This window comes from Bombus fervidus, chromosome 11 (assembly GCF_041682495.2).
Source record: "Bombus fervidus isolate BK054 chromosome 11, iyBomFerv1, whole genome shotgun sequence".
Lineage (NCBI taxonomy): Eukaryota > Metazoa > Arthropoda > Insecta > Hymenoptera > Apidae > Bombus > Bombus fervidus.
Genome location: NC_091527.1, coordinates 7,172,399 through 7,190,813, shown reverse-complemented (window position 1 = coordinate 7,190,813; position 18,415 = coordinate 7,172,399). Strand labels below are relative to the sequence as shown.

General features: G+C 43.7%; 1 protein-coding gene across 2 annotated transcripts in view; it reads right to left on the bottom strand.

Moving 5' to 3' along the window:
• Nucleotides 1–18,415, bottom strand: part of LOC139992481 (neprilysin-1) — a 75,837-nt gene that overhangs the window by 18,269 nt on the left and 39,153 nt on the right. Inside the window, exons 6-7 of one of the 2 annotated variants that reach the window (XM_072013351.1) lie at nucleotides 16,790–17,004; nucleotides 6,352–6,447 (exon numbers count right to left, since the gene is read on the bottom strand). In XM_072013351.1, the coding sequence (XP_071869452.1) occupies nucleotides 6,352–6,447; nucleotides 16,790–17,004 (311 nt within the window). The remainder of the gene's footprint in view (nucleotides 1–6,351; nucleotides 6,448–16,789; nucleotides 17,005–18,415) is intronic. The other variant, XM_072013353.1, reaches the window with a different exon arrangement.

The window sequence follows — 18,415 nt, the reverse complement described above, 5'->3', positions numbered from 1 at the left end:
ACTTTCATCGGCTCGGGCTTTTCGACCTTGCTCCCTTTCCCTTGTTCTTTTCGCTCTGTTCGCATCGGATTCTCTATGAGATTGTTTGCGGTCCTCGTGTAGGCTTTCCCGTTCCATGCGCGCCGCTCTTCATTTACTGATTCATATTGCGAAATCGAGCGGAAGACTTTCCTTGGATTGCAGTCTCGCAATCTCGCAGATCGTTCCTTCTCTCGTTCTCTCTTTCTCGTCTTCGCCTGTAATCATGGAACGCGCGTTTCCTTCATTTTTACTCGACTAACTTCATGGAAATGCAGCACCTTGCTAATACACTCGGAAAAGTCTCTGTTCTCTCGCTGCTGATTACGAGAGCCGGTCCTCCGTGTCTGGTTTGCATCTTTTCTGACTGTCCGATTTCCTCGTCGTCGATGTCCTGCAGAAAGGATATTGTAGTTATTTCTAAAGCATCGTCGCATCGCGGACCAACCAATCGAACAGGATATCTGGCACACTCCTCTAGGAGCTATATCCTTTCAGTAAGGAACGCGTGAACGTTGTCGCGTCGATGGTTCCAGGACAATGCTACTCAAACTAATCGATTACGCAAGGATTTCTTAACGACCGGTGAAAAATACGATTGGCAAGGAGAATGATTTTACGCGAGAAAATAAATGGAAAATGTAGAGTGCAATTATTTGATACGGCGCTTCGTCCTCGATAAATTTGCCAACTTGATTAGTATATGTTGTAAATTACTGTTGTTGCTCTGTATAAAATAAGTTTGACAGAGAGAAACGCGTGACGATTTAGGAAACAGACTGGAAGCTAAAGCTCGACAGGATCGATGTAACGAGGTATAAATCGGCACGAAGTTATGCACCCTTCGAAAGAAGCGCAATTTTTTAAAGCTATGATTTAGTGCATTGATGCGCGAGACTGGGACGATCGTATTTCTGCGGTATGGCGCGTCCCGAATTAAAGACACGGGGCTCGGCTTCATTCTACACAAAAGACATATATCTGAACGCGTTACACCGCGCCAACCTGTTCGTATGAAAGCTGCCGTACCGCGTGTTTTATTACGATATATTTTTCCAGACAGCGCAATAACTCTTGCGCGAATTTGTACGGCCGATCATCTCCCGGGAATCAGGTTGCCTGTAAAAGTTTCTCCCAGCACCGGCGAATCTGCATGTTACACGATCCGAGCTTACCGAGAAATGTTTGGCTTCTCTTTGTACAGTTGATCTCTGAGTGCAGTTAATTTGTGTGCGTTAATTTTAAGTTTGCCTCGGGGTTAGAAAATCGTAGAAACTCGCGAGCTCAGATTTTTCTGGCTTCGTTATTAAACGACACGGATGTTGAGAACCATGAGGAATAAAAATTTGCAAGTTCTAATTAAAGGATGGTGACAGATCGCAAGCTCGGCTGTGATAACGAGTGAAATTGAAAAATATGACGTGCGAATATTACAAGCTCTAATTGAGAGTCGGGTAATAGCGGCAAGCACCAACTTTTACGTACTGCAAATTACGAGATACCGATATGATATTGGAAAAGAAAAAAAAAAAAATGGAAAAGAATTGCGAATAAAAGTAACAAGTTAAAGTGTTATCGATGCAATCGAAGGAATTGTAAAGTCTGACTAAAACACGATAGAACGTGGTCAGTTGCATTTTTACATTACAGGAATTTTCAGAAACATTCTTCCTCCATCTGACATCCATACAAACGTAAACCGATCGTGAAACGACAAGGATAGCTTTCGCTGGCAGCATTAAGTATAATCTCGCGTGCATAACTATTCCAGGAGTCAAAAAGAAATGGGAACACACACACATACTCGTATATGGAACTATAAAATCTACACTCAGTGGAAACGTACGATCGCGAAAGGATTTTTATTTCTTTGGTCGCTATCGACGTCAATGGAACGTACATTACTGCAGTCTCCTAAATACGGGCTTCTAAGTGGTCGCAATTTCAACTGCTCTGTTCTCGCGACACGGTTAACTGACCGAAATCAACCGTTCGAATAGAATCGTCAGAGTCCCAAGCAAGACAACTGCAATCACGATTTGTCTTGACTAACCAAATCGATGTCGTATCCTACATTCAAACAACACAAATTCCAATGTTCGCCAGTTCGGTACTTGTGGAAGGAAATTCCGATCGATTTACGAGAGACGGGGAATTTTTCGAACGAAGAAATTGAAATTTATCTCGACGTCGTCGCGTCGTGTTCCTAGCACTGATTTATAGTCGCTTTCCCGGAAGGATGGAAACAAGCGAGTGAATTAGGACAAAATGCAGAGCGAGATCTCCTTGTTGTGGAACTAAGAACTTTCCAGCCGAGTTACTCGCCTCCTTTCCCTTCTCGTGTCAGTTTCCCGTTCTTCGTCGGACCAACTCTCCTCCGTACGGAGTTCCGTGTATCAAATACGATTTCAATAGAGGGTTCACGGTTCTTTGGCATTTCCCCGTGGGACGTTCGAATTTCTGCAGCAGCGCCAACCTAGGGGGAAAGGTATACGACAAATCGCCCTGGAGAAAAGTTTCGGCAGGCTGAAGCGTGACGAAACGATGGATACATTTATTCGCCTGCCTCTGTAAATCTTACGTTTCCTTAGAAATTGCCAGTTCAATGTAATTCATGAAAGCCTGACATTGGACAAAACGCTGTAACGTTATAAATATATGTAAGGTACTTGATGCGAAACGACCTTGCTGCATATTTTACTGGCAGACAGGAGGGTTAGTTCTACACTCGATATCGCGTCCAGCCGTTTTGTTGAACTTTGTGCTTCGTTGAGATAAGTAGGGTACATCTCGCGGATGATTCATGGACCCTAGTTTCTGGGAAAGTCTGCCTGGCGCTCGCCAAGCAAAAGACGTCGTTGAACTTTCGGTCAACAATTTGAAATCGAGTCAACTTACAGTACATTCATGAGTCGTTTCGATAAAGATGGTTGCCCCTAATGCGCTTCGAGTAGCGTTCGAGAATTCGACGTTATCAGCGAGTCACTTTACTGGCCAAGTTCGACGAAGAAGTTGGCACGAATTACGCGCATAGTTCACCGCGGTGCACCATAACTGTCTCGCGATACAACACACTTAGCTTAGAATTAATTCCGGTGGTGGAACCGTAATACTACGAGTGATTTGCTAAGATCGCTTCCGGTGGTGTTCGAGTTCGGATACCGTGAAACCTACGCCAAGGCATAATGCCAAATAACGCTATAACGAAGCGAATTATTGCAGGCGCGAGAGGATGCTGCAAATTTTGACGTTTCGACGCCCGCTCGATCGATGCCCGCCGAATTTTCTACTAAATTCGATTACACCTGCCGCATGAAAATTCCTATGACGTACTGTGCGATCACTTGCATAACGATGAAACGTTCCGAATGACACGGCCTTCGTAAATGACGCTTTGACGAATATATTTTCCCAACGAGGACTAACGCCATCATTCGGCTGAAATCCGCGCCCCATTAAGATATCGAAGCAGTTTCTTTGAATTTATTCGAAAAGCATCCGGAGGGAAATTTCCGAATTTAGTCGCGCTCGTCTCGATAAACCAAAGTAGAACAGATCGTTTCGTCTTTCCAATTTCTCCTCGATTTCTTCCTCTCTCGTTCCATTAGCACGGTAACTCTGTTTCACCGAAACAATCGTTACCTCGGGATAGATAACACGCCAAGTTTGAAGTTTCCAAACGTAATCTGATCCTGATACAGCGTTCGTTCCTGTTGCGCTTACGAATCCGCCTGAAAACTATTTCCAGTAACGTCGATCGAACGGAAGTTCGTCTGGAATTAGAGGAAGGGGTTGTCTTTGACAGGAAAAAAAAGCGGCTCGGTAAACGTAACTGCTCCAGGCGAAAACTTCGATGCAGTTTATCTTTGGCCGAGAAGCGATTTCGTTATCGAGTCGGCGCTCGGCTGCTTTTTCCATGCGGGCAAACTTGTTTCGAATTTCTAAATTCCCTTTCGGTACAGCGGTTCGTCTCGCCAAAGACGATTAATCGCTCCAACTTCTACGAATAAATCCTACGCCCTTGTGTTTACCAGCGCTCGTTTTTTAAGATTTCTGACACTTATGCCACGTTCCTGTCGATCAAATCATTGAGATCTTCATTGTTCGCTATTCGCAAAAGCCAGTGGCAAATATACTATCGATGAATATTTTTCACCACCTATTCATCCACTGCTTTCCAACACCCACTAGGATACAGTATAACGTTTCCTCTCAGAACCCTTACTTTCAACTCGCCCTTTGGATTTTCGCTCGTCACGCACTATTCACCCTCAAGAGAACCCATCCCCGTCTACGTACACTGTATATACACACACACACAATGATCACATATGTACGTCTCATAACGCTTGAAATATGCGCACACGTACTTGCACGGTTCTCAAGCGTCTTACAAATCCTCGCGACTCCACTCGCACGACATGACAGAGCTTTGTCGCGAATCATTTATAATCCTCCATCAACACTTGCCGAGCTTATGAATTCAAGCTTCTACTCTCGCGAATATTCTCGCGATTAATGAAACCAGCGAAACGGGTCCACGCAACAGATATCGTTTCGCAGCGTTGGATATCGCGTTCGTTTCGAACCGGTGATCTTCTTTCTATTTTTTTTTTTTTTTTTTTTCATGTAAGTTCGCGTTTAAATAGCACGATATAACGGAGTACTCGACTAGGCTGGATTTATACGACGGTACAGCCAACCTAATTAGGTTCCCGACGTTCGATCGATCATGCCAAGCCGCATACCATACCGCGAATACTTCTGGATCGGATCGGCACGGCGATCAGCGGTTAATATCGAGATTGAGATTTCGACAGCACTGACAAGTGGGTCACGTGTACCTGACGTCTCGAGTCGCAGGCTTCTTCGCCACGCATTTACATTCCACGGAAAATGAGAAAAATCTGCATCCTCGGTCAGGTTTTGTAAACTCCGTTGAGCGTCGATCTCGAGGAGGTTGCAAGGTTACGTGTAAGACGAGTTACGTATTGCCACGAATGTTGGCTCGTTTTCTCCTCTTCTTTACATTTCCTAATCTTATTGCTATATCGTACAATATATTAGTACAGACAATTCTAAACAATTCCGCAACAAACACAATGATCGACACGCAAAAATGTCGATTGAGATTCGTCGTTCAAGTTGCCAAAAACTTGAATATAAATTGACGCGTATTATATGCTAACTCTTAGCGAATGGAACGATTCGATTAATTTTTTCGTAATACGAGAAGCATCGATAGGTAGAACAGCTGAACAACGATTTCGTTGAACTAAATACGTTTCAGGAAACTCGACCAATACGTCAGTCTTCCGAATGCAACCATAATTTGTACTCATCCATTACATCGAAGCAGAGAAACCGCAAGACCGGTCGATCAGTCATCGTAGCGAAACGCTCGATTGCTCTACTCCTACCCGCGAGCAAACTAGAACCAGTTCCCAACATATTAATTGATATTCGAGAGGGGTTCCAAGTACCTGGCCATGGTTCTCGAAGACGAGAGCTGGAATCCGGGTAGCACGAAATTAATAATAATTTCGATCGCATTGGCGCGAGTTTAATTCGTATTGATCGGCTGCGTCCCAATTTCAGAAGGGAGAGGGGGGGTGCAATTATCCGCCTCTATATGCTCACTGGCAGCCCACGATAAAGGAAATCGAAACAACAACGCAGTATACGCTCGAATCGTACACGAGCTCGTTTATTCGTATCGTTTGTTTAGTAACGTTTCGCTGCGTTCTACTCTCGCCGGGATCGAATCGCCATCGCGAGTAAATTTAGACGATGGAAAACGAATGACCGAGAGCACCTAGCCGGCCACATTTCCGTTAAAATGTTGGAAGGTCGATGCTTCGTCGACCGAGATATAAAAGCGGATCGAATTAAAAAGACGAAGAACGCGAGGAAAAATGGCAGAGATTTCGTTTATTAGCAGCGAGAATTTACGACGGTCGTGCCGTGGCCAAACTTGTTATCGAGTAATTCGGGAAAGTCGTAGAACACGCAGAAAACACGTCACGATCGTCCGGCCAAAACTGATAGCGTGATATATTGCTACGACGTTGCGTCGCACGGCTACCGAAATACGAACGTAAACGCGAGAAAAATACTCGCGCACGTTTTGAAAAAACCTGTCCTTTCGTACAGAGGGAGACCCTGTTTCGTCATTTTGCTGTCGAGTTTCGAGGAAATATTTTTTCCATGCCGTCGACTGAAACGCATCGGTATTTTATTTGACGAAAAATCATATGTTCCGTAGGTTCGCGTGTAAAGATTGGCGTAGCGAAAGAAATTTGCTCGGCTGTCAGGATACAATTACTCACGTACCTTGATCATGGTGTAAGCTCGGCTTTCCTCGTGGACCGCCCTCTTTCGCTGCTTCTCCATCATCGAGTACGCCTTGGCCCATCGTAATCGTTCTTCCTGTGACACGACACAGTAGATTCAGCTAATCGTCGATTATCTACGCTAGTGGTTACTAAAACTATCTTCCATGATACATCGAGTCCATAACGGGAGGAAACGCAAACGTGGCGCGTTAAATTAATCGCGATATTCCTGGTCAATTTGTTCCCAGAACAAATATTTCCTTTCGTTTAAACGATCCGACGTTCGACTTCGTGCTAGGAATACGTTGCAGCGGAATCGACGGTGGAAAATTCACACAGAGTCGCGCTAAAAGGCGTAAACGCGCAACGAATCGGTGGGAATGAAGCCTCGGCAGTTGTTTTTCTCGTATCTGTATCGTAACAGAAGCTAAGCGACAAGTGAAAAGAGAAGAAAGACAGAGGATATAGGAAACAGATAAAGAAATTAGCAAAAGAAATCATTATGTTGAAAAGATAGATAGCTCAAGTTAACCAGTCTTCTTCGGTTAACGAGTTGAAGGGAGAGAAAGAAGGTTAAGACTATAACCAGAAATCCTCATCTCACCAAAAATGTCTCGTCGTTCGAACCACATAAACTCTACCTTTCCGTTGATTTTACAATTAAATATATCATACATTTTCTAGCCATGCTTCGATCGAAAACAAGAATCGCTATACCACCAACGAACAATCAAATATTGCACCTATAGCTGTACGTAAAACTGTGAAACTCCATCTAGAACCTATCTAAACCTTCACTAGTAGATATATCAACCACAAATTAGCCCTGTCGAAAATAGGATAGTATATTTATCACATTCGACTATTATAGCACCAAAAGAAGGGAAGGTTAACGACACCTAAAAAAGGTGGGAACAGTGGCGAAGGCGAGGGTAATCGCGGCCGATTCATTGAATTCCGTCCGGTTCGCAGCTTGTATTCCGTCTTTGCTGCGGATGAAGTTGTACCAAGGCGAGAAACGATGGATCGGCACGTTGGCGCGCGCGCGCGCGCGAGAATGAGAGAAAGAGAGAGAGAGAGTATTGAGCTTCGATCAGCAGCGCGAGGAACGAACACGATTTTCTGAAGGAAGCACGGAAGAATGAGAGACACGCGGAAGAAGTACCTGGATCTCCCGTGGGATCAGACTGGTCCGTGACTGGTCAGTCCTCAAACGGCTTCAAACATGCCTCGAACGGCTTCAAACTTGCCTCGAACGGCTTCAAAGTTGCCTCGTCCGGCTTCAAAGTTGCCTCGAACGGCTCCAGACGGCTTCAAAGTTGCCTCGTCCGGCTTCAAAGTTGCCTCGAAAGGCTCCAGACGGCTTCAAAGTTGCCTCGTCCGGCTTCAAAGTTGCCTCGTCCGGCTTCAAACTTGCCTCGCCCGGCTTCAAACTTGCCTCGTCTGGCTTCAAACTTGCCTCGTCCGGCTTCAAACTTGCCTCGAACGGCTCCAGACGGCTTCAAAGTTGCCTCGTCCGGCTTCAAACTTGCCTATTCCGATTTCAAACTTGCCTATTCCGGCTTCAAAGTTGCCTCGCCCGATTTCAAACTTGCCTATTCCGGCTTCAAAGTTGCCTCGCCCGATTTCAAACTTGCCTATTCCTGCTTCAAAGTTGCCTATTCGGGCTTCAAAATTGCCTCGCCCGATTTCAAACTTGCCTATTCCGGCTTCAAAGTTGCCTATTCCGGCTTCAAACTTGCCTCGCCCGATTTCAAACTTGCCTATTCCGGCTTCAAAGTTGCCTCTTCCGGCTTCAAACTTGCCTCGAACGGCTTCAAAGGTGCCTCGAACGGCTTCAAAGTTGCCTCGCACGGCTTCAAAGTTGCCTCGCACGGCTTCAAAGTTGCCTCAAACGGCTTCAAAGTTGCCTCAAACGGCTTCAAAGTTGCCTCAAACGGCCACGCCGAAATCACATGTTTCGCTCAGCACACCACGCGAATATTTTTATTACTCAAAGCATATAATGGCAAAATAATAACAAATTGATGATATGAGACGACATTCTTCCCCAATGGACCGTTTATCTTATTGATGGTCACGTGTGACCACTGTGGCGCTTTGGTAACAGTTGATAGCGACATATTATAACAAAGCTTCGATTATTTCAACAAACCACTCGCATTCGTTATTTCGTCGTAAGCAAAACGTCCAGAATATATTGTTGAAACGTGTAGGAGATATTGGTAAACGGTATTTGTTCATTCTATATATTAGATTGACCGGAAAGTTCCTTTCGTTTTATGAGGAAATGATAGATGCACATTTTCCCTATTGTTCAATTGTATATGACTCACTTTGTTTTATTACTACAAAATGGATCATACATGATTTAATAAAATAATATAAAACAAAACATGTGCACCCTCTAATTCCGTATAACAAGAAAGAAACTTTTCGGACAACCTGGTATAATGGTAAGGTGTGTGCACACCTCTAACTGTGCGACATGAAATGCAGAAGAAAGAAGGGCAGACGCACGAAAATTTTGCAGAGTACTATAAAAAAAATGTTAAACAGGATCAAACATTGCTAATTGGACCAAAAAAGTGACCACCTGTTGTCCAGATTGTATTGATGAGCCACATTTATGTTCAAAGTGCTTTAACACAGTGCACCGTTAGATGCAAGATTTATTCTCATTTTTTAAATTGATTTTCTAATAAAAAAGTTTAATTGTTCAATGGGGCACTTTTTATTTCAAAGTATCTTCTATTTATCGGTTACATTCAAAATGCCCTAACTGTCAATTTTCATTCAATTTTTACAATTATAAGAAGTTCAATCACTCCGGTCACCAATGACCAACGTGGAAGGCAAAGTGTTAAAAAGACGAGACAAAGAAGTTTGTCCCTTCTGATCGGATAAGAAGCGTAAAATAACGAGGCTCGAACGATATAATCGCGATATCAATTAATCGATTTTGTTAATGATTCGTAACGCGGATGAAATACGTCGACCGCAACACGAAGGTTCCATTAATCATGGAGATCGAGCCGGTAAATCAGTGACAGTGCAGGAAATAGTTACTAACGAGGTGTTTTAATGGCGCCGCTAGAAACGCGATAGATCGTTCGCAGGTACCATCTTTATGGATAATACATGATTTTGCACGCTATAGGACGCCTTAAAACGTAAATTAATAAAACGAGCAAAAAGTATCGCTTCTAATTGTAAGCCACGATATTCAATTTTCGGACGTAACTCGCTTAACCCCTTGGCCTACACGTTATCTGCCGATCGCACGAGCTATAGTAAGCAAGAACTTCGGTCGCGCGCCGTGCCATTCATTTGTTCAGCCGTGTGCCCGAACTGGCGCAAAATGTATACTTCTTATGATATGTGTATTCAGGGGCTACAAAAGGAATTGTGAAATAATAAACAACGTTTGAGGATAAATAGTGTTTCTAAGACGTCTAGGGCGTAATCATGATCAATTGATCAGTTAACAAAAAGAATTTATTATTTCAAAGTGGATAATGAATCACTAGCAATTTGTAAATTACCACGAGTCAGACTCGTGGGTTCCGTTTATGGCACAAATTCTTTAGCACGAGTTATACTCGTGGGTTCCGTTTATGGCATAAATTCTTTACCACGAGTCTGACTCGTGATTATAGGCCAAGGGGTTAAAAATGATTGATAAGCGAATTTCTTCAATTAGATGCCAGATAAACTGATTAACTCGGCTCGAATAACCTTACCTCGTAGTATAATACAAACGAGATAGTCACGGTTCCAAAAATTGAATTTATTACGATTCGCGCTGTCGTCGATAGAGTCGTAATATTTTTCACTTAGAGCCGGTTTCACTTACCGGTCGTATAATCTGGATATGAAAATGTTTAGGGCAAACACGTTAACAGCGACTGCGACAAGGCCAGTCGCGTATCATGCTCGTCGTAACAGTAATTCTACACAGTCGAATCGGACTCCGTGCATTATCATAATCGATATTTCGTTAGCATAATGAAACGATACTCTTGCTCGTTACGAAATGGAACGTCCGCACGAAACGCGACGCGGCACATCGATGTAATTTGCCCTCTGAAATGGCTACAATCGAAACAGAAACAGTCGCGCGATTAAAATTCTCCTCGCTTCCTGATACACGCGGTGTATCGTTTGTTTGTTTAAAGCAATTAATCGCACATGCAATTTCCCTCTACACGCATAACCTTTATCCGGTTATTGGCGTATTAAAAAACGATTAGAAACAGCGAAACAACTGTTCCCCGCGATCTGTCGTTTTATAATTTACCTTTTATGCGCCTCTTACGCGTGCTCGTTAATTCCCGCGACTTCCACCAAACAGAATCAATGAACAGCATCAAAAATGGTCAAACAAAATGGGAAAAAGCATATTTTTACGGATGTTCGAGTTACAATGGTTCGCGAAAATATTTGCACATTTACCACGGAAAGCCTTTATCCACGTATTGTACGTACAAAACACTTTGTAGTTTCAGTGTCACCGTAACGAGGTACGACTGTTGCGATTAGATTGGTAACATCAGAAAGCACTCTGAAAATGTATATAGAAATTTCAGTAATTTCAGTCGACGCTCATAACCATGCTAATAAGATTGAAAAATGTTTCGTGTGACACGCGTAGTGTATTCACAAAAGACTTCTACGAGCGTTCAGACATCTTCGCGGGCTACTTAGTAGTATCTTGCGCAGGAAACTTTTCTTACGAAATAAAGTACGCGCAAGACGATACGAGTAATCTCCACTTGCCAATCGTCCATCCAAGCGATCTTTTTGTGAATTTTTAAATGTCGTCGCTCAAATCGTTGAAAACCGACGATTTTAAAACTCGCGACGATAAGCAAATAACGTGGAGAGAGAAGAAATCATGGGTGGTGATGCAGAAGGCGCCGGATCGGAAGGTCAAGCTGTGCGGGGAAGATGGAAAATTAGGAAGATAGTTGTTCGATGTGAGCCGAGGACTTTGGCGGTCGGCCAACCAGCTCCGACTATTTCGACGTACACCTCGGCGGTTGAAATTCCTGGCTCCAGTCTGTCCTACTCTTCTGTCTGCCCTAGCATGTCCGCGTCTAGCGTAGTCCGCGTATCTGGCATCCAGCTAACGGAGCTACACGAACCCCGGCCGACTTCCTCTTCGTTTCCAGCCTTCCGGCTTCCCGGTTCTGGCCGAGTTTCCGCACCCATTGCTCTCTTTGCTCCGCGATTTATGTTATTTTTCCAGCCACAGCTTATCGCCTCTCGTATCGCGCTCGCTTCGTTCGCGCTCCGCGAGACATTGACGGAATTATAGTTAATCTGTTGGAAATTTCTGAACCTACGTTCCTTCGGTAGCCTTCGACGTGGAATTCTACTTTTCAAAGATATCTCAAGTTTGGACAAAATGTGGAAAGATTCGTCGTATACGATAGAAATTGTTTTTATTTGAATGTTTTATTTAAGAGAGAGAGAGAGAGCAAGATAGAAATATACAAATTCAACGAGGATTTTTCTTCTCCCTTCGGAAGAGAGCTATTCCAAGGTATTTCGACCGATCTTGTAAAAGATAGAAGGAACGTATCGATCGAGCTCGATCTGCAAATATGCTACATTTACCACGTCGATCAAGAATCGAGCCATTATTCATCTACAACGAGCTCGTCACGAGCCATAGCATTTGATTGAAATTCAACGTGCTGCTGGCTCCTTACCGACCGAAACAACGCCGATATTGAATTCGTGGCTCCAACATTATCGAACACGTGCTTCTAGCCTGGATTCATACGACAAGGATGATCTTGGCGATACCGGTGTAACAAAGTTTATATCATCGTGAGAAGTTAATTACAAGTCGATTTCGTCTCATTCTCCGTGCTAAATCTACATAATACCATGTTCATATTTCGAATATTCGCGCAATCATTTCATTGTAAATCGTCGAAGATCGGTGGAAAATTTTGGCATACTTCCTACTATTATTAGTGTTACGTTCTATTTAGTTGCTGACGAGAAGATAACGTTAACTGACTTTAATGCAACTGGCAATAAGCTCCACTTTCGGCTAAGGCAGAGGATTAAAGTTGTTCGAAAGTAAATTAACAATATGTAATGATTTATTCAAATTGACTGACAAACTGACGGATATAAAATTCTTCGGTTGACAAAATGATGATTCTTCGATAGACAAAATGATAACTAACTCTTCGATAGACAAAATGATAGCTGACTCTTCGATAGACAAAATGATAACTATTCGGTTGACGAACGGTAATTAATTGATAATATTCGATAGACGAACGAACGATAACAATTATTATTACTCGATAGACGAACGTAATTATTCTTATACTCGATAACCGAACGGTAAATATTCTCAGACTGACTTCTGTGAGTTGCTACATTTACATCCGTCGGAGATGAAAAAAGGTCTTGAGGTTGAGGTCTTTCTTTTGAAAATGTTTGGGAAGATCCCCAACGTTTGTTCAACTGCCGACTTTGTTTACAATTTAAATTGTCTTAATGTCGTTATAGAAACATAATTAAATAAATATAAAAACATGGTTCGATAAGTTTTCGCAAGATAAAGCTTTTAGCGGCTTTAACTGCCTTTCGCTTCAAATACTGTAAACACGGTTTCAAATAAACGTTTTAATTACCTCGATTTAATTAATAAATTATCAATTTTACTTTCGCGCTACGGCGCGGGACGCGACAATTAGCATAAAAGTAAACTCAATGGAATATGTTTGCAGTAAAACCAATTTTCATATGTTTGCGTTAAATATCTTGGAGCTTTCATGTACGTTTTCAGGTGGCTTTCGAATTGGACCAACATAATCGTCACAGTCGTGTTTTGTTACAATTTTATTTAGCACGTGTTTGTGTAATCTACGCGTGTGTATATAAAAATTGTTTATGGCAAATGTTCAGATATTTTCGCGAACCAGTGTACGACAGAATTGGACGAAACAAGACACCGGTGAAACCGAACTCTATACCAAACTCACACCAACGAAAGCGCGAGAAAGAAAAGAATACCAGAGTCCTGCGTTGATTTTTTTCAATGTGTCCGTCAGCCATTTTCTCTGCAACCGGTCTATTAACAGACAAGTTAAAGTGTCATCAGGGCTGGTACCCTTTCACGTCGAGGTTAAGTATTAAAATCCTCTCAGCCTTAAGCTCTTATCACAATCACAAGGACGTTCGTCAGACAAAAGAGTCGACGCGTTGAGATGGGAACATCCAGCGGGAGCTGCGCCCCGATGCACCGTTTTATGCAGCGTGCCAAGCTTGCAGCGAATGTCCAAACGCCCCTTTTTCAACGTCTCCCTAGGCTTTTATTAAAAAAGTCCTGTCAGCCGCGGAAATTATCTGGCGGTTAATACGCCACCGTGCTTTAATTTATCATTCTGTAATTAATTCCCTGTGCGCGCGTTTTGTCCGACTAAGAATGGATATGACGTTCTTTGAAAGAGCGTTAACCAGAACGGAAATTCGACGAGAGAACCTTCTTCCCTACGAACGACAAAACGAGGAATCTTATGGTCTGCTGGTTTTAGGCTTTTCTCTATTTCCCAGAAAAATGGAGAACCGACAAAGGGTTTTCGAGAGAGAACGAGTAAGAAAGACTCGTCGATCGAACATCACGATCTTGTTTAAGATGGTGAACAGCTGAAGACTACTCGAAAACTCTCGACTCAGCGAAGGAGCATCGAGAGACGCACTCGAAGCGTCTCGAGCTTCCGACTCCTCGTGCACGGACATCGTTTCCCGCAATATTCTCTCCATCCGTGCCACTCGTACTTACGCTTCACCTTTTACAAAAAGCAAGCAAGTTTTGTAAAAGATTCTCTGCAACAAGTAAGCGGGGGAATCTACAGCTCTGGCATAAGTCAAAGTTACACGAAACAATGCGAGGGGGCGAGATCGGTATCGCGAAACTTTAACGAGAAACTTAATCACATCGGACTGCCGATCAACCAGTTCTCTTTAATCTGAAAAGGGTCGTCCCTCTTCTGGTCCAATGAGCTTCGCCGCTACAATTTTGTCCTCCGGCCTTGTAATTAGCATCCGAAATTCATGGAGTAATCCGATTCCGGCCAAACCTCCGCCGTTGACGAAAATTTTCTCGTCAAATTGGCCGGCGCCTGCTTTCTTCGTGCCTCGTCTTCGAACCTCGCGCGCTTTTCGCTGTACTCGGGTCTGTCTTCAAGGGGATAGACTCGGAGGAGGATTTTCCAGGCGACAAAACGAGAACTTACGGTCGATGCGTTTCTTTCTCGAGATCTTTCTTCAACGTCTTTTCTGCAGCCTTTTTTCCACGAATATCCCTGACGAGTACGCTGGCCGATAAATTCTGGTTTCGTAGCACTCGACGGAAGTTGCCGGAAGGGACCTACCAGTTTACCGAACACGATCATCGCGCGAGACGTGATGACGATGGGAAACAGTTGAAAGAACCGGCCGAATAATTAATGCCCGGCACGTTCTCCGCCTTGGAACGCGGCTCGATACACGTAGCACAGGATCGAACTGCCATCGTTCTCAGAAGCTTTGCAAACTTTCGTAGACACCGTCATACACCGGAACTTTTTCCTGCCGTTAATTACAAATTAACTCATCAGAATTATTCGTAATCCCTGGCCTTGTCGCATAGAATATCGAGTATACTTAATATTTAGTTGATAGTTTTGAATATTGTGGGAGTGGAAGTACGACGCTTTAAAGGTGGACAAATTCTTTTAATCCGCAGACTTAATATAGAAGTGACACGATGAAAAGGAAATCAGTTAATCATCGTTAGTTAGGTACATCGTTGAGAGCGTTCGTTTTAGTCACGCTACAGTTACTTTCAATTCACTAGCTTGTACCGTTGCGAAAAAGGGATCATCAATGATCGAATTTTGAACGTTGCTTTTTCATAAAATCTCTATAGACTCATACGGTACACTCTGCTCGACACACGTGTTAGAAATTTTTATGGGTTGCTCCGCTTTTTTGAGATTTCAGGGTAAGTGCCTCACAGTCCGCTTACCAAGAGGCATCAGTGTCTTCCGCACTCCGTGGCCAGATCCTTTAAAAATAAGGTCTCTGTTGCTTGGCAATGGAACGCCGTATCGCTCGCCATTAGCAAACTATCTGTCGCATCCTCTGAACAATCATATCGTCTACACCTTACACACTCGTAGCCCGTACGTAGCTCGGCGACTTTGAGTAGCCTGCTATCGACTTTCCAAACACTCGCTCAAGCAACCCGCCGCGTATGCCAAAGCTTTCACTGAGCCGTCATAAATTATAATAAGGCTAAATAACGGCGGACTATCTGCCATCGCATCGCCAGGAAAATACGTTGCCTTTAACGAACGTGTAGCCAGTTCCACGTTCGATATAAAAAATACATACTGAAATTTGCAAGCGCAGGTGCCGCGGGTACACGATGTTAACGAGCTCATGTTTCGATAATTAATTTATAGACGATTAAAGAACACCATTTAGTCACAGCTTTCGCGCGCTCATTCGAGAAGAAACAACGCGAGAGCTTGGATCCAGCCTTCGATCGATTTTCAAAGCCAAGCGCCATATGCACAGGCTTATGCTGTCAAATAGGCGATAAGCCTGGTATTAAACGGTTCCACCGTATAACGAAGACGTTTCTCCTGTATTTTTCACCTAAATCGTCGCGAGCACGTCGACTAAAATAATAAAAGTGTCGCAGCCGATCTCGGGCACAAACAATCGCATTTTCCGACTGCCGAAACCTCGAAGAGGATTTATGCTCGCGCCGGAACTCGCCACACATTTGCTTGAGGAATTAACCGACGCTCCTCCGCTTAATCGCGCAATCAATTAGCCCGACCGAGAAGTATTCGTCCCTGGAGTCTCGATAGCGCAAGCATACGCGACGATCCCGCTCGTTAATTTCCTGCGAAATCGATGGACGCCGCGAGATTAGGCAGATTACGCAGGGAAAATGTTGTTGCGCAGTTGAGAAAACGCAAAATGGGAATTATCGTTGGCGTAATAGCGGCGAGAACCACGTAGAGATAGCGAAGCTTGTTATGGGAGCGAGATATAGAAAAATTAGTTGGATAACGCAACGACTATCGTGCGTAACTACGATCTCGACAACTTTTGGATCGACTCTCGATAGCATCTTTAGACTAAAAGGTTCCTTTTGTCTGTTAATGAATTAATTAACCGATGTTAATCGTCGAGCAGATTTTACGGGAATGCGTTGAAATTTACCAACATTCTAATTTATCGCGTAATGTCGTCAGAGGAAAGCTTCCATGCACTAGAATTTACAATTAAGACTTATCTACGATCTTTGCAAGAAACAACGAGTTATCTACATCTGGTACTAAAAATTAAACAGCCACATCGCAGTACACGCTATAAATTATAACAACACTATGAACTGCAACACTCACCGGGTTCTCCGCGAAGAACGCGTCTTCTTGACGTTTCATAGGCAGGTCCAAGAAGACGGACGACCTAGATCGATCGTAAAGATCCACATCGACGAAGAAGTCGAAGAGGGGGGCGCCGTTCACCCTCAATAGCCTCGAAACTAGGGGCGTAATGTCGGCTGGTGCGATGCTCTTCGGGGGTAGATAGCCGCCGAGTTCGCGTAAAAGCTCGTAAACTGAAACAAGCGACCGTAAACAAGTTTTAACGAGGTTCGCGAAGCTGCAGCGTGTCGTAGAGTGGAATTCGTCGTGGGAACTCGGTGTCTCCATAACAAAACGAACAGAGAAAGGAGGGGAAAATAGGAAGGAAAAAATAGACGCGACTAAAAAAACACGAGTTCCAGCGGAGGTTTCGTTTAAAAATCGATGCGTCGATTCAACGAGTACGTACAATGAGAGCACCGGTATTCAGCGGGGAATCAAGTTCGAATCTTGATATATCGCTGTCCTCCCTCCCCCTTTTTACGAGGGACTTTTCATCACCGACCTTCGTATCCCTTCTTTATCAACGTTACGCGGTCCAACATGAATGCAACGATAAACCATAAATGAAATCCCAGCACACGTCGCTTGACACGCGCGTGGGATCCGCGGTAAAGATCAACAGCGCCCTTATCGAATTTAACGATCTTCGCTTAACGCGTCTCCACGAGAGAACCAACGACGACCTTCGGTTCACAGATACGCCGCTATCGAAAAGCTGTCAAGCTTCGGTGCAGTATTCCACGATCGTCGCACACCTTTTAAACCAATGTTTCCCGATATCTTTGCAATCGTGCTGTAAAAAGAGAGAACGTTTCTAAATTGTCATGGATTATATCGTTGAAGGTTGGTTGCTACTTTATTAGTTCTTGGTTACCACTTCCATCGGACTCTTATTGGTCGATTAACGTCGCGCTCGATTCCTCGTTACGTACGGTATGGCGACGTACGACTCGAATTAACGCACGTCGGTCGAACGGAAGTCGGGTTCCAAGGGAATGAAAAAAGCGCCAGTAGCGTTAGGCTTGCGTGTGGCAAATGATAGCAATCTCGGTATAATACAGCCGCTTATAATATCATTGGCACGATTAATCTGGCTGCGAGATCGCAATTCGTAATATAATTTATTTCGTAGCGTGCAAATCGAAAGGAACGTGTTTAGCGAAATCGTATTTCTCGTCTTGCAGTTTAACAACGTAAACTTAGGCTTCGCTGAAAATTGATTTCCATTTAAAGACGCACCAGACCGATTCTATTCGTCCGAAGTCATCGCGACAAACGAGAGACTTCTGCTCTTAGCTCCGCCTTTTGCCAAGGATTCGTCCCTGTTCTCATTCGCCTCATATCTGTATTCTTCTTTCTCTATCTCTCTCTTTTCTTTTCTTTTTTTTTATTATTATTATTTCACATAGGGAAATTGTTATACGTTCGAACGGCCGGTGGAGGATTTCGATCACAAACTCACCCCGTTTGTCTTCCTGGAGAAACCACCCGAAACGCCATCAAGGGGCGAACCCGGAGCTCGGTGAATATATCCGAGTTCTCGAAATCTGCAAGTTCTCCGTTAAGTAAAGCTTCGCGTGATTTCAATCGCACCGAACAATC